Consider the following 26,323-nt stretch of genomic DNA (forward strand, 5'->3'; position numbering starts at 1 on the left):
TACTATGGTATGTGCTCAGAGGATCAGTACAATTCGCCATCATAGGCCCAGTTCAGATAAACCAAGGTTTAGAACTCAAAAGATTGGTCCATGTGATCTTATGCCTCTTGCACATATTAATTGTTGCCACCACCACCTTTCTACCTAGGTTTGGCATTAGTGGTTAGTACTAACCCAGTGCAAAAATTAACCAGATAATTTAAGTGAGTTTCTGGATCAGTTAAGACAAAATGTGAAACCATGGTTTAGCATTTCAAGAATAGGAGCATTTGAAAGCTTCCACTTTCAATGTTGAATAAATCTGTTTCTTGTGATCCCCAGACACAGGAAACCACAATCTATTCTACCTGTGGTTATTTAAACAAACTAGTTAAAATCCTCTAGCTGTAGTTTCAGATCCTGATTATTAAGACTAACCACAGCTAAAATAAACATGTGTTCCCCCAGATTCAAACTTAAATTAAACCTTGGTTAATTCAAAACTAAAACTGGAAGCTTTCAGTTGCTCCCCTTGATGCATAAAGAGAAGAATGAAGAGATGAATATGTATGCCTGAGGCTCACTGCAGGGTGTTCTCATAATGTTGAGCCATGAGGGCTGGGGAATCTGTGTCCCCCCAGAAGTTGTTAGACTCCATCTCTCAACAGTCTTAACCAGTATTGCCAATCATCAGATTTGATGATAGTTTTAATCTGGAAAGCCCCACTTCCTTCATTCTAGCGTTACACGATTACACATGAATTGGGCTTATGAGTGTACTAGGTTTCATTCTAATCTGGTTCGCTGATGTCAAATATATAAGAGTGAGTGCGGAGTGCTTTGAGGAGTGTGCACAATTCTGTGGTCTTTCCCTTTTTCCTGTGACCTGGTTTTCCTGGACCCTAGTGGGTGGCTTGTGAATATCACCCAACAGAATTTGAGACAACTGTCCCTTTTGTTCAATAAAATAATGGACTATGATTGCCATTATGGGAACAACTCTAGACAAACCTTGAGCTCATACACTCCGCTGCCACTTCTCCTATTGTGGCTCAGCCGCAAAGAGAAGACCAGAGAGCTTTGGCTTCCAATTTTGACTAATAGCAGCTTGTCATTTTGTCCAAACCAGGACAAACTATGGTTAACCTTAACTATAGTTTATTAAGGCAAGCTGGCTGCGTAAGCAAAGGTTCGGTGTTGACTTGTTTATATAAAACACAGATAAGACAAATTGCAGTTTGTCTTGATTTCGACAAAACAACAAATTGCAGTTGGTCAAAAGCAGAAGCAAAAACTTCCAGTTCCTTTGCAAATATACTCAGAGGGGGGGGGGGTGTCACATGAGATGGAGACTCATCAAGGGTCATTCCCATAATAATAAACCATAGCTATTAAGTCTGAACAACTGTAGAACATTTGGTGTTTTATAGAAATACTGGAAGCATACTAAACTGGAGATGAAATACTGCTTAGCATATACTAAATCAATATGCCACAGATTTATTTATTTTTTTTAAAAAATGATAATTTAACCATCCTTTGGTTTGAAGTGGAGGGAAAATCCATTATGAAATTAGGATATTAAGTTCCAAATTTTCCCCACTAATTCCATTAATTATTGGAAGAACACAAAGCTTAACTGAAAAGCATGGATCATAAATGGTTTATCATTCCGTGTTTGGATTTATGCTGTTTTTAATGCTGTGTTGGGGAATCTCATAATAAAAGTCATTTAAATTGTACATTTTCCTCACTGGATATTGGCCAGGTTTTAGTGAGTTGGCATAAGTAGCTTAAGAGATAAAGATAGCGATTTGTAGCTGAGAAATATAAGTTCCAGGCCAAGCGAGGTGATTTATAGCTTTTTCATCAGGAATCTTCCTTCTCGGGCCAATAAATCTTAGCACTTTTTATTGTTTTAAAAGTTAAAAAATGAAAAATTTAAGGTTCATAGAACATGAAAGACTGTGGAAGTGCTAGAGGCCAAAATAATTTTTATCCATTAAAAAAATGCTGTACAGACAAGACAAGCTAAGGCATTCCCACCCTTTTCCAGTTGTGTCTCAATTGCAGCATGAAAGACCACCGGCAGGAAAGAATACACGGCATTTCTTAACATATTTACGTACTTATGAGCCCATCTTGTCAGTTCCGATCGTCCTTTTCAAAAGCTTTCCCTCATCTTCTCTTGCGTTATTGCTTGTCTGGTATGTTTCAATTTCTACAAGAATTCCCTATATCTCCAAGCCCAGGGTCCTTCCTGTTATATATGAGCCTGTAAAGAGCAATTTGGCAGGCTGAGCAGTAGGTACCACTGTTTCTTGAACTTCATCCATCTGTTTCAGCAACATAATCCTAGTAGGTGGGTTGGTTGATTCCGGGTCTTGAAGGCACATGCTCATCTGCAAGACTTAAGCACAAGTGACTGCAGCTTGACAGTCACCCTCACTCACGTGCCCACTCACCCAAGTTGGCAGGTGGCAGCGGTGACAGGTAGCAGCGGTGACCAAGAGCAAGAGGCGTGACCCAGAGAATCGGAGAGATGAGCATGAGGTGGCTTCTTTTCCTAGCCACCATTACCACTTGCCCAGTGGCTTGCTTGGGAAAGCAAACAGACACTGCCCCTTTCCTCATGAGTTGTGGTGGATGCTCCTAACACATGTTGCCACTCACCGTTTCATTTCTTTGGGCAGGCAAAAGAAGATCAATGGCAAGTAGGAGCTGCTGCCACCATCTGCCTTCTGCCCCTGCCTGGATTTGAAATGTGAAGTGGTGGTGGTGGTGCTATGCAGTGTGGCCATAGTGGGACTTCACAGTAGCTTACAGACCATTGATTCCCATTGATGGTGGCATATTCCTCCATTCTAGAAATCTCCTCCAAATAGTTTTCTGATATGCGAGGGAGAAGCATTATAATCAGCCCTTCTCCCTGACATGCTAGGCAATTTTTATTTGCAGATGGGGAAGGGTCCTGGTGGGAGGAACCCATCATGTGAGTGAACACCCACCTGCAGTCTGAAGTGGCGCAGCTCAAATGCAGGTTGAACATTTCAATGAGAACTAGCACATTCTTCTGCAGTCAGTTATGCTCATACACATACATGGTATGAGCAAGACTGTGAATTTAAAATTTCGAGAATGTTTTTAATTCAGTAAGAACGCGTAATAAAGTCATAGCAGTGTCAGACCTAATTAAAATGAAAATTCATCACTGAAGGGGAAGAACATCACTAACCAGATTATACAAAGGGAAAGACAAAGTGATTTCATATTTCTCTTACTGTAGCAATAATGAATTTGATAAAAAACAAATAAACCCAAAAAACCTCCCGGCAGTTTCTTGATCTGGCTGTAATAATTAATGAAATGAATACATTCTTGTTTTTAATCAGTAGCAAAGCATGTTTCATGTGTTTTAATCTCAGGCATTTCGTGTAATTTTAAAAATAGAAAATACTCATAGGAACAATAGGATAAATGCTAATGTTATACATTAGCTGGTAAAAAATTCAGATAGGACTGCCACAGAATATATATATTTATTAAAGTTTTACTGTGGAAATATATAGTTCCACAGGTAAGCGTAGTTTGCCTGAACATAAAATTGCAGTAGCTACATCTAAAAAGAGAGAGAGTATAATATTAAAAATATGTCAGTCGGCCCCTTTTTATTTTCCAAGTTTTATGGATATACCTTTTGAGCTGAATAGAGCTGATGTTGGCATATGAAACTAATACACAAATACTTCACTGTGTTTCGGGTTTTTACAATCGCATAACTATGGTGACCATCTGCAGCAGCTGCATTTTACGAATTATTTGCTGAAGCAAATGGCGTACAATGACAAAAAGTAGTCATCTCAGATGGACTGTTAAAACAGACAATATAGCTTTGCTTGCCTTTTATACAGAATGGCCATCTGCTGTACAGATGTTATAATAAGGAATGACTTCAGATTCAATAATTTTAGAAAATGTTCATTAAAACCTCAACAATTTGCACTTGTTTACTTGAATCTGCATAATTCTCCCATGAGACAACACAACACACTTGGTTTTTTATTTTAGTTCTCACTAGCATTGGCTTTGATCCTTTTTGATGTGCTGACTTTAATAAACATAGTCAAAAGGCGCTGTTCAGAAAACATCATGGAAAAAACTACAAAGGAACAATTATAGCAGCAGAAACTACTCTAATCCCTTACTTACGCAAGCTATTTTTAGTGAAATATGTTTTTTTACAAATTTTATTTGACAGTATTTTATAAACAGTGTAAAAGGCCTCTTTTCCAGATGAGTCTTTGTGTAAGAGATGGAAGTTGGTTTGTAATGTAAGAGGAATCTTATGTGCCGAGAACCATTTTTAAAACCCTCACTTGGGAATGTGTTGTAGGCATGTTTCCTCCTTCGTGTTGGCAAAAACAAGAGCTTATGACCTCGGCTAATGACTTTAAAAGAGTTTCGATTAACTGATAACCTTGCATTAAAATATTTTCCCCCAGATATTACTAATTAGGACCTTTTAATCAGGAATTTTAATAGCTAGGTTTTTGTCCTACTTTGTACTTTCGTAATTCTGAAAAATGTGGTTTCCTTTTATTAGTTGCAACTTACATATTTTTTCTTTAAAAACAACAACAACACCTCGATCCATGTAGTGAAGTTCCACCCACAGAACATGCTCTGAAGGATCCTGCTTGCAGCGCTACTGCTTGAGTCTTCTGTGTGCAGAAACTCAAGCTAGCAGAATTCCACATGTTTAAACAGACACAGTGGTTATGCATGCCGTGTGGTTAGGTAGTCTGTTCTTCCGCTTGGAGCTAATCATGTTTCATATTTATGTGTGAAATGTTTATAATGCTTAATGTAATACTAAAAAAATAAGTGGTTTACATAAAAACAATAACATTCCTAAAAGCTAGATGAAAATAAGATTAAAAACAACAGAACGGTATATATTGCAAACTGAGCAATGCAGAAAACAAAAAACAAAGTTTTAGAAGGTGCCCCGCTAAGTACGCTAGCATTTTGCACAGGCTGTGACTTCCAAGCTAGGTGCAAGTGAAGCTCCACAGACAGCACATTTAAGTAATCTAATCATAATGCTATCAGTGCATGGGCCACCATGGCAAGACAGTCCCTGTCCAGGAACAGTCATAGTTGGTGTTGTGCACTCTGAACCACTGAGGTCACCTGAGTCCCTAGATGACTGGCTACAGACTACACACCTGTAGAGGAAATGCAACACCATTCAGAACCGGTGCACAATCCATTCCTGGACCTGGGAACTAATTACCCACCCATAGGATATTTGCATTCTCTAGATTCAGCCCATGACTGCATCCAGGCCGCAGTTTAGCACCTGCTCAGCCTCTTCTGATCCAGATGTTACTGAGCAAAAGAGTTGGAATCATCAGTATGCTGGTAACTGTTGTTGTTTAGTCGTTTAGTCGTGTCCGACTCTTCGTGACCCCATGGACCATAGCACGCCAGGCACTCCTGTCTTGCACTGCCTCCCGCAGTTTGGTCAAACTCATGTTCGTAGCTTCGAGAACACTGTCCAACCATCTTGTCCTCTGTCGTCCCCTTCTCCTAGTGCCCTCAATCTTTCCCAACATCAGGGTCTTTTCCAAGGATTCTTCTCTTCTCATGAGGTGGCCAAAGTAAACACCTCACCCCAAATCTCCTTAAGATCTCCCCCGGAGACCTCATACAGATATTAAATAAGATTGGAGTTATTAAATGGAATTGGGTCTTGAGTTCTATACCAAGCTTTTAAAAATGTATATTCTGTTTAAAGGTATCATTTAACTTTTTAATGCGAACAAGGGAACATGTCAGATAGATGTGTGTATTGTATGGCTCTAACTTACAATGCATTAGTATTCTCTCATTTTCTATTTTTCTTCAAAAACTCCTCTTATCCTTTCCCCTCAGGACCCCCCACCTACTGACCCAAAAACTCTGTATTCCAACCAGCTTTACTCAGCATGCAAGCAGTAGCTGGTTCTGGCATTGGTCTAACCAAAAAGACCATGTCACAGCTAGGAGATGGGGCAAGTGAAGAAGAGGGTCATGACAGGTTGTGACACTGAAGCCCATAGCCCACTGGTGGGTCCTAGGCCACTTCCACTATGAGGAAAGGTTGTAGCAGTTTGGAACTTTTTTCTTAAGTTTCCTTTATTGCACCTCACAATAATGCAAGCAAAGCTATAAATACATTTTGCAAACAGTTAACTTAAATGGTCCTGAGGTGGAAGGAAAGCGTAGTGATATATGCATTCTGCAAAGTGAAAGGAGGAGATCCATTTAAAACAACAAACCTCTTTAGCCAGAAAGGACTTCAGTGCCTTGGGCTAGAGAAGGAAATGCAGTGAACTGTATAGCTGCACTTCAGAATAACATCTGTTGTGGTTTTTATTGTGTGTGATGTTTTATCTTTAAATATTCAGCAACACGAACAAAAAAAATAGTCTGAATTTCTTCAAAATTCTTCAAAATGTAGTGCAGTGGAAATATTTGTGAAATATTAGAAATCAGAGCGGTTAATGATGAGTATTGAGCAGAAAACATTCTTCCCCAATTGAGAATTAACTGGTTCTCATGAGAGAACTCTACTAAGATGTTGCAATGGCCCTTGGATGCTTCAGATCTGAAAGTTAGCCTAAGGAGAAATAAAACATCAAATTAATTTTGACTACCTAAAATAATATGCTAGAGTAACAATCCATTTACGGCACCCAGAAGACCTTTGTTACTTTTAGAAAGAACTGTAAACTCTTTCCAACACTTGAACAATAGGAAATGAATTCTTTGTCAGTAAAAGCCAGAGGACAAACTAAACATTTTAATGGCCACCGAGGATTGAAGTGGAAGTTCAGCCTGTAGACAGCTATACAAATCACTAACGAACTGTAATGAATATTGGGTGTAGGCATCAGGGTCCTGTCAGTTTTGACACTGTGTCCCAAGTAGCTTAAACACAACACTCAAGGAAAGGTGGAGACCTCATCAGGTCTCTAACATCTGGGATTTTATTTGTCATTTTGGCATACCCTACAAGCGCAAAAGAAAGAGTAAAAGGGGATTATCCTGACAATGAAATGAGTTACTGAATCTTGTGATAATGAAAAGCAGAACAATTCTAATTCCTTTCTATAGTCCCTGAGGTAGAGGTGCGTTTATAGTTCTGCAGAACTAAATGTAGGAGGGAAGAACAGATGGCCCAAAATCCATGAAATCAGACACCACCTAATCCCAGGACTGAGTACCACTATTAATCCTGGTCAGGTTCCCTACTGTTACTTTATAATAGAGTTCAGAGTTGCTACTGATGAACTGGCATGTCCTATTCCCCCCCCCTAAAAAAATTACAAATTAATTTGAGCTTGCTGATTTTGGGAAAGAAAACTCTCAAAAGATATATGCCCATTAAAACTGTAGTTCCACCTGCCAGTTCACTTAGGAAAGTGCAAAGCAGGGATGACATTCAGATGGACTGATCTTAAACTGTTTTGTTCCTTTCAAAACGTTTTCCCCCTTACTGTTACATTCATAATGGATGTAATCGCATATCCTCTGAGAAAGGAACATTTTGTTTATTAAATTGATGTATGTGCTGTGCATGACATCGGTACGTTGGAGTCCTGGACCTGACACATTATATTTTACTATTATAAAACTACTATCAGAATATTGTTAGCTGTAAAGTTATACTTTGCTGGAACAGCTGGGATCTAGTAAATATAAGATGGAAGGGAGACTCCCGAGATTAGGGACACAATCTTCCAGAAACTTTTTCTGCACATGCTTTAAGAGGGGCTTGCCCTACAGAAAAATGGAAAGTGTACTTGGGAGTATTGCTACTTTAAAATGTTCTGTCTGAACTGAATTTATTTTAACAGCCACTCCCATACTGTCATTTCCTTACTTCCCAGTTGGGTAGTAATAAACTACGGTACTATACTATTTTCAAGCACAAGGCTTAATTGTTTTGAACTGCATTTTTGTCGTCATTTATTTAGCAGATCATTTTATGCATAAAATAGTAGTTGACTGAAAGTGAAAAAGTGTCCAGAATTAGGGTAGTGTTTTCTGTGAACCAAGTTGCTGAAACAATAAATAAATCAAAAATTATCAAATCACTGGCTATCTTGTGATTTCCATGCTGTTTAGCATTCAGTATTGAACATGATGTACCTGCTTAGCCTTTCTTAAATGGAGATGAGCTCATTTCATAAAGATAAGCATCTTTGACTTTGCTTCTGATTCATCACTGGCCTGAACTCCACTTGAACCTTGTTAGACACAAAACAAGCAGGACTCCTGGCCCAGGCTATAAAATATAATTAAGCCCTTTTGAAAAGATGCGTAAGAGAGCATTGCTGTCTGCCCCTCAATATATATCCCACTACCGCCAGCACAGCCAATAAAGTTAAATCAAGCACTGCCTGCAATGGATTAAAGTAATAGATGTTCCTGAATTCTTTGTGTTTGAAGTACTTGAAGAAAATACATGCTCAAGCTGCCAGAGCTGCTGTAATGCAGGAGGGACATACATTAATGATGAATTCAAGGATTTGGTCTGTTCAAGGTCATTAATTTCTGTTTACCATTGGTAACACATCTTGTGTTTTTACAGAGCCCACATGTGGCCATATACAATGCTGAAAAACTCTCTCAGTGAAGAATGGTTAATTGGTAATGCAGAAATATAGTACTCTTGGGGAGAATGAACCATCACAAGACTCTGTTTCACACTAATGAGAAATCCAGTAGTCTAATTCATTGTACTCGATCATTGCTAGCATTTTCACTTAACTTGATGTCTTCTGTTTCTTTGCTGATGGTGTTGGTCTGGTCATTCCATTTAGCACACGATTTCTGTTAACTGGTGTACCTGCTCAACAGCTCTGTTCTTTCAACTTTTAATATTCAAGTGTGTGAGTCTCTGCATAATCTTTTGAAACCCCATTGACCATTTTAAATTGGACAGTGGGAGGATCTGAGAAAGAACACATCTATATGGGGGCAGCGCTTCCTTTGAGCACTTGCAGTGACCCGAGACCCTTTCAGGGAGTAAATAACTGCAGAGTACGTCTCATTAGTTTTAAGAGCATAAGCCCATTAGATACCGTATGTCCTGGTGGATCAGGCCAATGGCCAATGTAGTCCAGCACCCTGTTCTTATAGTAGCCAACTATGGAAAGCCTGCAAGCAGGAATCGAACACAACAGCAATCTCCCCATATGGTTCCCAGCAACTGGAATTCACAGGCAGTGGCAGCTAGTATTGGCTATTAATGGGGATGAAGCAAGCTTACTTTTTGTCTTGCTTGTGGACCAAAAACGAGCAGGATGTAGCTTGAAGGCATTATAGATTATGTGGAAGAGTTGCAAGGGAACGAAATGGAAAGGTGAAGGGTGCTCGAAGATTTCCTCCTCCTTACAGTATAACATACAAATATAATTATGTATGTATACTCAAATACCCTGGGGAAAATACAAAATACATGAACCACTGGAATTTTGCTATTTGCGAATAGAAGGCCCTTGCCCTTACTTATTTGCTCCTGTCAACTATCACTGTGCAACATGTTTTAATATCTCATTTTCAACAAAGATAAATAAGTCAAATGGTGGAGGGCAGCCTTTGGTTTTATAGGATTTTAATAATTCAGTCTTGATGTAATTGTCATGCAAATCAGCTTCTGGATAGTATCCAACCACAGACTTGTGGATTTGTCAAGTGGTCCTAAATCATTTCCAGCTGTATAAAGAATACCTGGATATTCTTTGCTAACATATGTCATCCCAGACTAATCTTTATAATGACATACAGAAGCCTCGTTGTAAAGAAGCCCGGTTGTCTCTTGCTCCGTCAGCACGGTGGTACATCCGAGTGCTATTATAGATCAAAGCAGAGCCTGACAATGTAAGGCTGGCAGCATTTTGTAAACATCATCCAAACCAAGTGCTTCATTTTTATTAGTCTCCTGAAGGGCTATTTTTAAAAGTCGTGAAACTGCTTGCTCCTTGTCCTAAATTATTGCGCTCCCTGAAAAGTATGCGAGGGCACAGCAAGCGGCTGTGCAAGCTGAGCGTGTTAACCTCTGGATATCACAACAGTCGTTTGCGAAGATACGTTGATTCAGTGAGCTGCCACATCAGGTTGAGTTGAAATTGTTGCTGTGATTTAATCTGTTTAAAGGGAAGAATAAATTCTTCGGTAGGTTTTTGAGGGAGGCCGGAGGAAGCTGTATAAAGTCCTTTGGGTGAGTGTGAAGGGGAATTTCACTTCATTTCATCTTTTCAAGTGGAGCTATTCAGTCATAGGAAAGTAACCTTATAAGTTCAGCTCATACTTTGTAATTCAACCAGGTGCTTAGAAATCCTAAAATAAGATTCTGGGCACACTGATATATGTTCCATTGGTGCTTCTGCGCTTCTTTCCTTTAGGATGCAAATTCCGTTTGTCCACACATGGCAGCCTGTTGAGATTTCTCTGAATGTGATGCTCCACTGAAAGAAGCTTTACTAAAGCCCATGCCTTATTTCACTCACCATTATTCTTGTTGTATGTTCATAGCTGTCTGTCTTCAGCTGTTTTTTAAAGTACTTACTCTGTTAACCCTCTCATGATTGCACTTTGTGTGACTTCTGACTGAATATTCCCCTTCATTAGGTGCGCTGTGATTTATATAGCAAGATTTATTTCACCTCAAAGACGGAACAGAACAGCTGAAGAAGAAAGTTATAATGTCCTTGAGGAAAATTCTGGCTCTTAGTAAGATTAAAATAAAAGAATACATTTCAAAATTGTCCTGCATCCCAGTCCAGTTCTTTTGCACAATGTAAATCATCATCGGTTGAAATTCATAGAGCCTTTTTCTTTTATAGATCATTGGGGCTTGAATGAAATTCATACCACTTGGAATGTCTCTCTATCACTATCCCACCTAATTGAAAATACAGTATATTCCAGCACTGATGCTGTTGTAGGCTTCTAGATATGCCCTTTGGTGCAAAGTATACAAGGCCTTTCTTGGGTCAGGCTTTGTGGCATAATATTTTTACAGGGCCAAGCAAGCCAAGTGACAATTTCAGCTATGCCAAGGAAGCAGAATGCGCCCCGGGATCCCTTTCAACATTAGAGAACAGTTTGGGACACACCCATCTGGTCACACATGTTGATGTTTAGGGCAGTAGAAAAGTTTGGGGGTGGTTCTGTGGCTCAACAGTGATTTAAATAACAGGTAAATAGGCCTCAGCTTTTATGGCCCGCTCCCATTTATGTTTAGTGATGGTAGGACTTGGTTAACCAGGATCCCTGGATAGCCATAGCTGCATTTATTACAAGCAGTGCAACTAACTTTGGAGATGTTAGCTCAGTGAATTACATAATTCTGCATTGCATTGCAAAAAATGCCTGCTGGCCCTCAGAAATAAACCTTTCAGAAGTAGATGTAGACGCAGGGGTCAGCAAACTTTTTCAGCAGGGGGCCGGTCCACTGTCCCTCAGACCTTGTGGGGGGCCGGACTATATTTTGAAGAAAAAAATATGAACGAATTCCTATGCCCCACAAATAACCCAGAGATGCATTTTAAATAAAAGGACACATTCTACTCATGTAAAAACATGCTGATTCCCGGACCATTCGTGGGCCGGATTTAGAAGGCAATTGGGCCGCATCCGGCCCCCGGGCCTTAGTTTGGGGACCCTGATGTAGAGCAAAAGGAAGGTCCTTATTTCTGGGACATTGCATTGCTCTATCTTAGTACTGTAGCTTTCTGCTATCAATAATTAGCTAAAGACTCGTGCAGATTGCAGCTTGATATTAAAGGGTTGAATGTTCATGGGCAACTGCAGAACGACCTGGTAGCAATTTTGTTGCAATGAGTACTGCACATAGGGAAGGAAATGGGGGTAATTTCCCTCTCTCGTTTCTCTTTCTTTAGATACCTCATTAGAGTCCTAATGAGATCTTAAAGGGGGAAGTATTGAGGGAGGAAACTTTATTAGACACAAAGGATATATGTATCCCTTTGTGACATGATTTTAAGAGGGCAGGAAGAGCAGAAAAATGAGGAAGCATCGCTCCAGTACTTTTTTCATTGCAGGAGTGATTTTGTCACTTGCAGGAGCACTAGTTGCCAGTGCTGAAAACTTCATTCATTTACCTGGCAAAAGCCTCTTCCGCTCTATTTTAAAAGACCTAAAGGTTTATTGGTTCTTTACTTTTAGAAAGTAGCATTTTTTAGTCCCTCAGTGGTCACCATGAGCTCCTGCACTTCAAAAATTTACCACTAGCCCAGTGTGCGGAGAAATCCATTCAGGTGAGAGTGAATAGGCAGCAATAGGTTGGCATAATAGACTTCTCACCTCCTGCCTGCTTTCTTCCCTGAACATGCATAGTCAAGAGCCTGATTTCAAATCTTTTTTTTATGACAGAGGACCTGAGTGAGTCAGGCATGTACTGCACCTGTGCACAATTGTGTTTTAGCTGTGGGTAGAGGAAGGTAGCTTCCGTTGCATTTCCTACTATTTTTATTTACATCACCTAAATGATGCTGTTTTCCCTACACAAGAATTGGCACTCACACCTGTACAATGAAGAGATGATCGGACTGGCCAATGGTCAGTTAGAGTATAGGGCAGCTTCTTGTGTTATGTGAACCTTTGGTCCACTCTGGGTCTCTTAACCTCACTCTGGGTTTAAGAGAAGTCCCCTATTAGGATTGCACCGTCTCTGTGAGGAGTGTGAATCTGGTGCCTGTGTGGCTTTGCTTTGGCATGTGCGCCATTTTGTAATCCGTGTGCAGATGTTCTTTGACAGAGGCACCTGAGCAACACTTGGTTTGGGGCCTGAGATTTTTCCATTGTTGCTATCAGATTCAATCAAAGCTTTGTGCAAATATTCATTGCCAAAAAATAAAAAAAATGGCTCATGCACATTATTGTTCTGTAACATAAACCTTATTTTTAAGGAGCAATAACTCAATACATTTATGAAATTATTCTTGGCATGATAGTTTCATTTGGAAATTTACATTAAGGAAGCAGACCCATTTTTCCTAATTTCTAAAAAAGATTCATAAGCAAATCCCTCTGCTTCTTCCTCCCCCAGCACATATTTGACACAGGTGTGTCTACATTATACATGGGATAGAGTTTTGACTTATTAGAGTTCATTTTTTTAGCAGACATTTGAAAATCCCATTCTCTAAAACAGCTGTCTGTTGTAGGCCCTAGGTGTTTTCTTAATCTTTCATCTTTTATAAATATTAAATTACGTTAGAAAAATAAGCCTTAAGCATTACAAATTAAGTATGCCGTAATTTAATATTCACAACGATAATTCAAAATATGAATAGCAAAGTTGGTAGTGGAGGGGAAGACTCCCTGATCCTTAAGTCCACTGTTACACAATTTAATGTCCTAAAGTGTGGATGGATGGATGGGAAATAGGTGCGGGACTTCAAACTACAATAGAAGTGTATGGAATTATAGGCAATCTTTTGCTCAAATAAAATATTTTTGGGACATTATATCTAGCAGTGTAATCACTTCAAGGTGTTATAAACATTAACTGCAAATAGTTATGTTGCTTTTTTACATATATCAATTTATTTTGATAGCATAGCTGCCAAGTTATCCCTTTTTTTAAGGGAAATTCCCTTATGCTGAATAGGCTTCCTCGTGAGAAAAGGGAAAACTTGGCAGCTATGTTTTGATAGTAGAAATAGCAAAAGTGGCAAAATATATTCAGTGAAGAGAAGGTAGAGAATGGTCTATTAGCTTATGTAAATTGTATGCAACTGTACGTTCTCCTTCGTCTTTCTTTCTTTCTTTCTTTCTTTCTTTCTTTCTTTCTTTCTTTCTTTCTTTCTTTCTTTCTTTCTTTCCTTCTTTCTTTCTTGGCAATGCGAAAGTGCCTAGGTAATGAAAGCATCCGTTTTCTGCTTTAAACTAGTCAATGTCTATAGCTATGTAGAAATTGGGAGGAACTCTGGTTAAGAATTTCAAGATATGGTTTGTTGAAAGAAGCCAGGATCGTGCTGTTGTTTGTGATCCTGGTTGTTACTGAAGTTAGTAAATACATGATTTAAAAATGAAGCTGAGTTTGCTCCAGTTTGTTTTAAAACCGGAAGTTGCTGCACTGGAGGCAGAGAGCAAGGAGCGTTTGAGCCTCCTCCTTACCTTCTTGCTTGTTCATGTTTCTGGAAGAGGAATAAGAACTTGAATTCATATTATTGTTCTAAGGTACTTTAATCACCGAGTAATAATTTGCAGAACAATCCACATCACAGCTGCTGCCCAGCAATGTGTGAGGGAGCAGCAGAGCCGCCATCACATCTGTAGCCCAGAAAGAAGATATGGGGCAGGCAGCCTAGTTTGGGCCCAATGCCATCAAATGACAGCCGTGGGGTTGGCTTGGGATCCAGTGGGATCCAAGAACAAAGCTTTGTACAGCTTGTGGTTTGTCTAGAGTGAAACAAACTGCAAGCCTGGCTTCAGATATAAGATAAAGTCAAACCATGGCTTTGCAGCTTTGCATGGTAGTTGCAGCAACAGTAGGGCAGGGGAGCAGCTAAGTGGCTGAGAATTTACTCTTGAGTACCCACACTCTCCTGCTTTCATGTTTAACCATGGTTTTGGCTTAGTGTAGTTACATGTGAACTGGCCTCTGTCTTTCAACCTGTAGCGTTATGCATTGTATTAACAACTAGGCAGACAAAATCACATTTCTTAAGCTCCCTCTCAGCTGGAAAGGCTGAATCCTTAGCTCTTTTTAGTCACAGTTCAAGGACATACAGTAGATGACTTTGAGTATGTAAGTGCCTGAAAAACCTTGCAAGATAAGTAAGTGGTTTTGCTGCGGAATCGTTTGCATTTGATGCCTAGTTTTTTCTCCAGTCAAGTAATATTTTCAAAAATATTACACTTGTGTTTTTAAATATACAGAATGAGAAGTTCTCTTTGTAAGTTGCCTTGTGTTTTCATATAATATGAAATTAGTTGCTCATGGAATAAATCGAATGGTAAAAATTACTGTTTTATGCACAGCTATGGATGGACCTACAGTGGTACCTCGGTTTATGAATTTAATCCGTTCCGGAAGTCCGTTCTTAAAGCGAAACCGTTCTTAAACCGAGGCGCTCTTTCCCTAATGAGGCTTCCCACCGCCGGTGCCCTTCCACCGTTCAGATTCTGTTCTTAGACCGAGGTAAAGTTCTCAAATACTACTTCAGGTTTCGCGGAGTTGGGAAACCAAATCGTTCGTAAACAGGACTGTTCTTAAACCGAGGTACCACTGTATATTGACCTTCCTTTCTATGAAGGAAAATGATACCAATGCATTTAAGAATGGGTTTGTACACACAACTGTAATGGCATTTTTATTTTATTTTTTGTCCATTTGAACATTAGGAATCATTAATGGATCGTCATTTATGCTTGACATCAGTGATATCCTAATTAAGACAAGTGTCCAAGAAAAAAGCAGAACTCTGGTTGGACCTGTTTGCTGCTCTGTGGCTGTAGAAGCCAAATGGTGTAAACACAGTGGTAATCCTGGCCCAGAGCTGTCAGTTCCAAAAGTCTATGTTGATGTGAGAGGTGGACTGATGCAGGTTTGTATATGGATTATGTTGAGTAATTCTTATTTGTTTAACTGTGGACAGTGTTAAATTGAGGAGCATAAGAAAAAAAACCCACTAGATTACAGAACATTTTAAACCATATGTAACCCCCCGCCCGCAAATATATATATATGTGTGTGTGTGAAAACTGACATTCAGCTTTGAGTGCCCCTTAGGAAGTATCTGATTGCTAGCAAAACCCTCTTCAGCACTCTGTGCTATGCAAGCACGATCCTGGTTTGCAGCTCTAATAAGTAAACATCAGTCGTATAGCAATATTGGAAACATTCACAGGAATCACTTCGTAGTGTTGATTGTGACAGGTTTTTCATATTCATTTTACAAAACCTCCCCTAAACTTGAAAAGAATCCAACGTTTAGTGACTAAACGTGGCAGATTGGCAGATGTTCCAGAGCCTAGTTGGTGTCTGTTTGTTGTTAAAAAGTGCCAACCACCAGAAGCAGACGTTCCATTGATCTTAAGAGCCTCCTGGTATCTGGCATTTGATAGAACCTGAACCGCAGATCCATCTCCAGAGAAAGGGGGCAGAAGGGGCAGAGGCTGGGTGTTGGTAAAGACATCAACCCACAGAAGCAGCCCTTTGGGGAGATTACATGACCTATTTGCTCAAACTCTTTCTGCAACCTTAGGTCAGTGGCCTATTTTGGGAGAGAGGAGGAGGAACATGAAGACTATCAGTTGCTAGACAGCGGCCTTGTTTCTGCCACATGCTCAAGCAAACCTTGGCTTAGCAGCACTGTGCAAGTATGCTGCCTCCTGCCTTGCTCTTCACTGGTCCTTTCAACTGCTGCCAAGTTGGGACTTGTGCTTATGCTCTCAACGCCACTAACCACAAGATGCAGCCAAGTGAAGAGAGAGTTTTGCCACGAGCCTCAGTTTGAATGTCACTGCTGTGGGGGAGAAAAGCATGGGGTAGAATTGGTGTACTGTGGCAGCTAAGACTCTGAGCCTGGAAGTCTGCTGTTCAATTCTTACCTCAGCCATGTATTCTGAAGAAGAAGAAGAAGAAGAAGAAGAAGAAGAAGAAGAAGAAGAAGAAGAAGAAGAAGAAGAAGAAGAAGAAGAAGGAGGAGGAGGAGGAGGAGGAGGAGGAGGAGGAGGAGGAGGAGGAGGAGGAGGAGGAGGAGGAGGAGGAGGAGGAGGAGGAGGAGGAGGAGGAGGAGGAGGAGGAGGAGGAGGAGGAAGAATTTGGCTTTGATATCCCGCTTTCTCGAAGCTACGAACATGAGTTTGACCAAACTGCGGGAGGCAGTGCAAGACAGGAGTGCCTGGCGTGCTATGGTCCATGCAGTCACGAAGAGTCAGACACGACTAAACAACAACAACAACATCCCGCTTTAGCACTACCCAAAGTAGTGTCAAAGCGGCTAACATTCTCCTTTCCCTTCCTCCCCCACAACAAACACTCTATGAGATTCGTGGGGCTGAGAGACTTCATAGAAGTGTGACTAGCCCAAGGTCACCCAGCAGCTGCATGTGGAGGAGCAGGGATGTGAACCTGGTTCACCAGATTACGAGTCTACCGCTCTTAACCACTACACCACACTGGCTCTGCTGCCCCTTTCCTTTGCTATATTGGGGGTAAAAGTGACTTCCTTTACAAGATTGTTGGTGTGTGGGTTGTTTGTTTCTTTATATAGTGCCATCTCTTGTAGATGGTGCTTTACGAAGAATGAGAAAGCAAATCCATGTGCCAATGAGTTTACAGTCTAAAAATAGACACAAGAGAAATAAACAGAGGGCAATAAACCTCTCCCTCTGTTGATCCCCAGTAGCTGATTTTCAGAGGCCTGCTCCCCATGAACCTGGAGGCAGCATATAGTCATCATGGCATGTAGCCATGGGATGCAGAGTAAAACAGAAGAAGCATATATGATTTACTGGGATTATTATACACAGTACAACTGATGTAAGGATTACAGAAAGAATTTACGTGATGAGCTTTGAGCACTAGAAAAGTCATTACATTTCTGTAATGCCTTCTCTCCTCTTCCTCATCATCTTTGGAGGCCTTGAAGGAAATTGCAGGTGCTAGTTTTAGCAACTGTATATGACCTTGATAAATTGGGCATGTTCTGTCTCACATGGAAGCCACATTTACAGCAGGTTTTCTTATTACACCACCCTAATTCTCACAGGCATCTGAGAGGCCACTGTGAGAACAGGATGCTGGACCAGCAGTCTCTTCTTAAATTCTTAATCTTAATCCTTTCAATTTCCTTTTCTTACCCACCATTTCTAAAAATGAAGTGGCCAATGACAACAACCAGACCCCACTATCCTCCTGTAGATTTACCTGTGCAATCTAAGCCACAGAGTACAGAGCAGGGGTGCCTACTTGAATAATATATTGGGGGAGCAGGTAAGCCACACCACGCATAACCAATCACATGATGCCATGCACACAAACCATTTGAATGGCAATGCCCATCAACTTGGAGGGGGAGGTCTCCTCAAATACTTTAGCGGGAGACCTCAGCCCCTAGGAGTTGGCTCCTATGGTGCAGAGTATGTATACAGTTGTACCTTGGTTTTTGAACAGCTTCGTTCTCAGTTGTTTTGGCTCTCGAACGCCGCAAACCCAGAAGTGACTGTTCCGGTTTGTGAGCGTTTTTTGGAAGCCGAACGTCTGACACGGCTTCCACAGCTTCGGAAGCCGCGTCTTGGTTTTTGAATGTTTTTGGAAGTCGAATGGACTTTCGGAACAGATTCCGTTCGAGAGCCAAGGTATGACCGTATTGCTGAAAGTTGCTTGCAGAGCAAATAACAAGCCAAGCAAACAGTTTGAGTATCGTTACATTCTCTGGGGACATTTTTTGAACTGAAATTTTATTGATAGATAATATTTGCTGCATCTAGTTGTCTTGTGGAAACCATATTAGATCTAGGCGTCTTTTAATAAGAACTGTTAGAGCAATAATCCATGGCTCAAAAAAAGAAAGTGATGATAATTTCACAAAACAGCAGAGGTATTACTACTATGGTTTTCCCGAATTCCACAGCATCCCATCTTCTTCTTCTTTTTCCATAGCAGAGGATCAGCTTGCCACTGCTCACCTTCCCCAAACATATATCATAAGGAAGATCCTAGTGTCTTCTTAGTATCTGTATTCCATTAAACTGATTGACAAAAGGCTATTCCTGTTTTATTTTTCTTCTTCTCTGGGGGTTCTCTGATTAATTTTAAAGGGTATTACATCCCATCCTAGACCTCTGTCTCTTTTTACTTGACCTCTGCTTTCAGAGGGGCAGAGCCAAGAGTCCTGTCTTTTCTGCTTGCTACTACAGGAGGGTGTAAGTTTTATTTTTCTTTGATTTAAGGAAGTTCACTGTGAGCTGTCATAAGAAACCCTGCTGCTAGTTCCTTGCACTCAAAATCTTTCCCACTATAAATAGCTTCTGCTTTTTTAAAAATATTTCAGGGCCAGGGTCTAAATTTCTAAACCCTTCAAGATGCTCAAGCCTGTTTATCTGATATGTCTGGAGAATTCCTAGAATAAACTTGCTAGCAATTAAGCTGGCTTCATGAATGGCTGAACACAAAGTGCTTAAATGTTGCTAAATTTAGCTTTTCTTTTTATAAGGTTTTTTGGGGACAAGAGCATTTGAACTGCTTACTTCTTCTGCATGAACTTCTGCAAAGTTACCTTGTCCAAGAAGGCAAGATGCACTGGCAGAGCACCGATCAAGCACATTTGGTGCAGAGTCCTACAGACAGGAGCCAGGGTTCTAAAACAGAGCATACGTCAGACGATCTGCGAACAGGCCTCTTTCAATACATACAAGATACAGGTACAAATAGCATTTTGAAAACGCACATCAATAACAAAATAATTTCAGTAGTAGGCTATTAAGGATCACTTTCCTTTAACAGCATTTTTTTGGTAATTAAAGAAGCATCTGGTACAAAACTACCTTTTTTATGTCTTTCCATTTTACTATGACCTTTTAAAACTTAGGGAAACTGCTTTTTTATTTTCCCTCTGTTTGATCCTAAGAGATTTGTTTTTAACTGTTTTGGTCTCGTAAACCAGCATGCTCCCTTTTTAGAAATTATATAACCAATTACGGCTTTCCCTCTCCTAATTTGATAGATGCACAGAAACTACCCAGTGCCTATGAAGTTGTGTTTTACAATGAAACGGAGGATAACCCAGGAATGATGTTATGGAGATACCCAGAACCCAGAGTGCTCACACTTGTGAGAATCACTCCTGTTCCCTTTAACACCACTGAAGATCCTGATATCAGTACTGCAGACCTGGGAGATGTTCTTCAGGTGGGTAGGGTTTTTGTTATTTTGGAAAGTATATTTTCACAGTGCTGGTGGGAGGTCATTTATTATATATATTTTAACACATCGCTGGTTTATAAGGGTAGAAGGGACTTAGGATGAGTGAAACTGTTGGTTCTCGATTGCTTAAAGTTTGCTTTAAGCTTTTGATTTGAATAGACTTGAGAAAAGAATAAGAAAAACTCTAGCTCTCTACAGACATAATGTTACAGGGAACGAAAAGCATCAATACTAGGCTATAGGATCACATACTGGCCCATGGCCTGGACCAGATTTGTTATTCAGCCTGCTTAAAATTAACCTAGAGATAATCCTAAACACCTGTGCAGAATCCTGGATTAAAGCCTGAGTTCCAAAGGGGTGCTTGCTAACAAATATTAGTATATTTATTTCATCTGTTCATACATATGAAATATTTCCATGGAGTTTGGGGGGTCCACATACCGTGTTTCTCCTAAAATAAGACACGTCTTATATTCATTTTTCCTCCAAAAAAACACACCACGGCTTATTTTCAGGGGATGTCTTATTTTGCACAGCAAGCAAGCTGCTTTTTGGGGCGCAGCTACGGTGTCTGCTGAAGACAACTCTTGACTCGGCCCAAGGAAAGGCCGGCCCAGCCTCAGCAGCGACCTTCCCTCCAGCTGCCATACTGACAGGGTGAGGGTGGAAGCAGTTCGCTCCACCTTTTCCCATGGACCTGCCCTGCTGCCGGTGCCTGGAAGCCCTGAGCTTGTCTGACCCTGCTGCCCTGACCCGGGACGCTTCGCCCTCTGTCACATTCCGGAGGCCAGAGCTTGGGAACCAGGCAGAGTGAGAGCGGAACAGGCATGCCGAGGGGAAGGCGGGGGCCACAGGCTCCCGCGGCGGCTCCGGTTCCTTTCAGAGAGCGTGAGCCTCTCATCAGGCGCAGGACCTGCCTCGCAGCAGCATGTCCAGAGTCGACCATGTCCACAGAAAGGCATTCACGAACCAATTTAGGGCACAAGAAGAAGGAAAGTGGTTGTGCCCGATTAAGGTTGGGCTAGATCGAGGGAGCGGCGCAGGGACCACTTGAGCAGGCAAAGCAGGGCGTGAGAGGGCCGGCCACACCTCGGCGTGTTTTTCTCCTCGACGCCTCAGCGAGAGGTGACCGTGCGTGCACGCACCAGCGCCGCTGACCGGAGCAACCCCACCGCCGTGCGCTCGCCCCATTGCCGCCTGCTTTGTGGCGCTCGCCTCCTCCACTCACCCCGCCGCGCTGCTTCTCCCCTTTCGCTTCGCCTGGCGCTCACACAGCAGGCGGCGGCGCTTCTCCCTCAGGCACCGCCGCCGCCGCTGCCTGCCGCATGAGCGCCGGGCGAAGCGAAAGGGGAGAAGCAGCGCGACAGAGTGAGTGGAGGAGGCGAGCGCCACAAAGCAGGTGGCAATGGGGCGAGCGCACGGCGGTGGGGCTGCTCCGGTCGGCGGCGCTGATGTGCGCATGCATGGTCACCTCTCGCTGAGGCGTCGAGGAGAAAAACGCGCCGAGGTGTGGCCGGCCCTCTTACGCCCTGCTTCGCCTGCTCAAGCGGGCTGATCGCCTCTCAAGCGTGCAGCCGCCTCTTGCCGCTTCGGGGAGCACAGCGCAGCGCAAAGAGGCTGGTGAGAGGCAGCTGCGGCTGCAGGTGAAGCCCGGGATCTGCGTGGGCGACTGGGGACGAGCGCCCTGAGCGCTGTGGCGGTAGTGAAGAGGCGCCCGATCAGCCCGCTTCTCAGCTGATCGGGCGCCTCTTCGCCACCGCAGCAGCGCTCAGGGCGCTCGTCCCCAGTCGCCCACGCAGATCCCGGGCTTCACCTGCAGCCGCAGCTGCCTCTCACCAGGCTCTTCGCGCTGCGCTGCGCTCCCCGAAGCGGCTCCCACCCCCGGCTTATTATCGGGGGATGTCTTATATTTATTCTACCAATGAAAAGCCTGACATGGCTTATTTTTGAGGACCGTCTTATTTTAGGAGAAACACGGTAGATCCACCATTGTCACTCTGTTTAGGGTCTTTTGGGGCCATCAGCCTATCTAGACAGGAAAAACCTGGCTGCAGTAATATATGCTCTGGAAATCTCATGAATGGGTTAGTGCAAGACTGTTTGGAAATTGCAGCTAATGCAGAATGCAGCTGCTGATTGTTGCAGACTTGAAGCAAGCTAACCATATAACATCAATTCTGCCACAGCTTCACTGGCTACTTCCATGTTTCCAAACCAAGTCAAAGCCCTAAGCTTTGGAACCCAATTCAAAGCCCTAAGATATTGGAGCCCAGCATCTTTTGGAGCCTCTCACCTCATGAGCCTACTTGGACCCTTTGATCTTTGTCTGAGGCCCACCTCCAAGGAAGATTCAGCGGATGACAAGGGCTTTGTCAGTTGTGGGAAGCTCTTCCCAGTGAGGTTCACTTAGCACTATCATTAACATCCTTTCGACACCAGGTGGAAATATATCTCTTCTCCCAGGCATTTGATGGATTACTATGTCTTTGCTGCTGTTCTAATGTGTCTGTTCTGTGAGTTGGCATCTGTCTGTCTTCAGAGACAATGGAGTGCGCCTCTGGGGGTGTGGTCAAACTGCTGTGTTAGCAGCACTGAAGTTACCTCCCCGGGGCAAGCCTGGGCTGTGTGTATGTGTAGGGTTGCCAGACTCAATAGAGGACAGGACTTCTGTGCCTTTAATTGCCCTGCTCTCTTTTGAGTCTGGAAACCTTAAAGAGAAACCAGAAGACCCTTTGCTTGGAAATTAAACAAAGGGTCTGCTGGTTTCTCTTTAAGGTTTCCAGACTCAAAAGAGAGCAGGGCAATTAAAGGCACAGAAGTCCTGTCCTCTATTGAGTCTGGCAACCCTAGCTGTGTGTATAGGCGGTCTTGGGCTGCCCAGACAACAAAGTTCTTGTATGGCTTTTATTGTGTTGTTTTTTTCCTTTTATGTTATGCTTTATTTTCTTACAATTTTGAAAGTCACTTAGAGACTTATTGTAAGTCACTTAGAGCATCAAACAACTAATAAATTGAAATAGGAATCACAATAGTAGCCTTTTCTGAGAGGTCCAGGGTTGTCCCCATTTCAGCAAGGATAAAGAAGCCCAGGCTCCTCCAGTATTAGGTGGGCTGTCTTAGCAAGAAGCAAGGAACTGCTATGGAAAACATCAGTTTTTATTTGTTCTCACACAGGCAACTCCATGTATGACATGGCTGGAGCCAGTTTTTTTTGGGGGGGGGGGTCCTGTTCAGAATGTTACAAATGAAATATAAAAACCAGAAACCATTTAAAAATTTAATTTGCTATTTTTATCCAATGTAGGTTTAACATTAAAGTTGCAAGCTTAGGCTGCAACTTAGTCACATGACATGTAAATTGCTTTTGTTGGTCCCAAGTCAGTTCTCTCCAGCTAGACTATCTTGAGTTTTTATATTTGAAATGGCTTGAACTTTTTCTCCCTTTATGTGGGAATGTTCATTTTAACAAATGTCAGGAACTCTTTGATTTAGCCAGATTTCATCGATTCGAAAAAGAGTCTGTTAGGAGGAAGAAGAAGGAGGAGGAGGAGGAGGAGGAGGAGGAGGAGGAGGAGGAGGAGGAGGAGGAGGAGGAGGAGGAGGAGGAGGAGGAGGAAGCAAAACATTATATGGTTATCAGAAGAGCATAAGAGTTTTGCTGAGACTCAGTAGAGGGAAAACCTAGTTAATCAGCCCAAACTTTGGAAGTAAATGCAAGAATCCTGCAAGATTTGTTTTCTTTTTTATATTTGATTCCAGCAATATGTATAATAAAGTACAGTACGGTAGTTCCTTACCTTGAAGAGCTTACAGTCTAACATTCAACACAGGGGGATCTAGGGGAAGGGGAGGGGAAAGGAAACTTTGTAAACAAAAGTTAACTGTGTCAGAGCTATAAAATAGCTATAAAAACCCAATGTGGTTTTGCATGAGCAGAAAATGACCTACCATTTCCCACCCTCCCACAGTATAAATCCATGCTGTTTTGAAAGGTTACCTGATCTCAAGTGGTTTGAGGGAGGCGGTGTAGAATGGAAAGCCCCACTGGATCTTCAGGTCCAACCAAATATGTGCTATATTTCATTATATGTATCACTGGAAATTTTAGGTTTAAATGAATGGATCACATTTAGGGCAGATTTATTGTCTAAGTGCATCAATAAGCCTGGGCTTGCCTAAAGTATTCCTGCACTAAGAGTTTATGAGTTCGGTATTTTCAACACTATGTTACCCTATAAATAGACTGCTTTTTAAATACTTAGTTGCTGCTTAAAACAGTGGCTAAAGGAAGTATGGGCTTTAGAGCAATTGGCTTGAGATTTACTATAAGTCATAACTTCAGGAAATATTTGACATGGCAGTCAACAGGAAACTAATTATGATCAACGTCAAAGGCATTAATTTTTCCTTTTAACAGAGAATACCTCATATTTGGCTGATTCTGTTTCCTTTTTGATTTGCATTCCCCATTGAGACTGCAAGGTTGAGCTGGCATTTGAGAGGCTGGGGAAAGGACTTTTTGGAAAAACCACAATTTTTACTGATGTCTGACTCATTTCTCAAATTTCAGAAGCAAGTATTTGGGAAATCCAAATAATTTGGGCATGACAAGGTAGTGAGTTAAGTTCATAGCATTAGCAAGGGAAGATACAAAAGTTCTGGCACAATTATCGACAGCAAAGAGTAACACTGGCCTGTTCTAAATGCTAGTTATAGCAAACTGGTTGAACAGATATTTTTTTGAATATGTAATCTCTTTCTCTTGGCATTTTAATTGGTAAATAAAATGACCACAGCTTCTTATAGGTAAATAAAATGAACACAGCTTTTTCGATCTTAAGTGTGCAATCCCATGGCCTTTGGGAGGGCATCTCAGGGACCATAGAATATATCAGGTCTCCCTCTTCAGCATCCAAGAAAGAGCTGTGGTACCACATTCCCTTCCCTACCACCTTAAAAACCTCCTAACACCCCAGCACAACTGCTGTCAGATCTCCAATGTCACTGGCTCCTGAAGGGGGTACTCTGGGAAGAGTGAGAATTCCTTGGATCCAAAACCTTCTCGGTCCCCCAATACAGTCAGACAGTCATTTCCCTCCTATCATTCCCAGTGGGGGTGAGGGTGGTCAGAGTGACCTCCAAGCCCAACAGAGCTTAGGATATGGATGTTAAAACTGCCTTCATTTCCCACCAACATTACCACCTTAGGACTGCAGCCTAAATTCTGTCTGCTGCAAGGTTCCCAATCTCTGATGTCCAAACATCAAGATGTTTTCTTAGATGAATTTGTGATTTTTCCATACATGGAGATGGAATGCAGGCAGTATTTGTATATCTGTGGGAGCTCTCAAGCTTGCAAGCAACTGCCGAATCGGAGTATCTGCCAATGATAATTAGAGCTATGTGCTTGAAGCCCCTGTGGTTATATCTTGAATGCTATCATTTTAGCCTCAAAGTGCTAAAATTATAATTTAGCAGCCCTGTTATTGCTGGGTGCAATCCCAGAACCACTAGTTAAAGGATCTCTGGTAGCAGGGCTGGGAAAGAGGAAACTCTTGCCTGATACGCTGGAGAACTGATGCCTGTCAGAGTACTAGGCTAGATGGAGCAACGGACTGATTTGCTATAGAGCAATTTATAGAGCTAGAGCTAGAGATATAAAATATCCACACAGGGAGTCCACAAAGCACTACGGCTGTCTGACCTCAATCCATTATGTATCAATTTGTCTTTCTTAAAGTGCCTTTCTTATTTGTTTGCACAGCATGTGATGTTCTCTTCCTCAAAGTTAGTTGAGAGCTAAATAAACAAGCAAATGCCTAGCATGTTGAATCTCTACATTTCAAGGTGATATGTAGAGTACCTATGAAAGCAGTTCAGTATGAGATGTGCATCCATAGCTCTGTATGATACATAGCTCTGCTCCCATCAGTTGCAAAGCCAAGCAGTACATATTAAGAGCAGAATATTTGTACAACGCCTTTCTGTCCGTCTTTGCAGTCAAACTTTTAAGTCACCTCCAAGGGTATTTGTACAACAAAAGACAGGGGAGGCATTCCTCATATGAAATTGGTTTGAGTCTTATCAGCATATTATCAGATATATATATTGTGTGTGTGCACATGCACATGTTTCATGCATGTTTCATGCATCTGTGTTTTCATGAAACCAATATTTTAAATATTTGTTTGTTTCCTTTTTAATGGGAATAAATCCAGTCTTTGTAGCACATTGCAGTCCACAGCACACCTGCATTTGCTCTAAAACCTAGTAGCTTGATGAATTGATAAGATAAGCTGGCCACATGCTTTCCCTAAAAATAAAGGAATGCCGCATATTTCTTCGTAAAGGTTAAAAAAGTATTTCTCAGGGCTCTTGAATTAC

The 26,323-nt window shown here is 41.7% G+C and overlaps 1 protein-coding gene across 5 annotated transcripts in view; it reads left to right on the plus strand.

The window, feature by feature from the left end:
• Positions 1-26,323, plus strand: part of VPS13B (vacuolar protein sorting 13 homolog B) — a 384,018-nt gene that overhangs the window by 273,337 nt on the left and 84,358 nt on the right. For all 5 annotated transcript variants that reach the window (XM_035126124.3, XM_035126121.3, XM_035126123.3 and 2 more), the window contains exons 37-39: positions 15,409-15,611; positions 19,227-19,434; positions 19,737-19,921. In XM_035126124.3, coding sequence (XP_034982015.3) covers positions 15,409-15,611; positions 19,227-19,434; positions 19,737-19,921 — 596 coding nt within the window. The remainder of the gene's footprint in view (positions 1-15,408; positions 15,612-19,226; positions 19,435-19,736; positions 19,922-26,323) is intronic.

The sequence above is a fragment of the Zootoca vivipara genome, chromosome 8, assembly GCF_965207765.1.
Source record: "Zootoca vivipara chromosome 8, rZooViv2.hap1.1, whole genome shotgun sequence".
Classification (NCBI taxonomy): domain Eukaryota; kingdom Metazoa; phylum Chordata; class Lepidosauria; order Squamata; family Lacertidae; genus Zootoca; species Zootoca vivipara.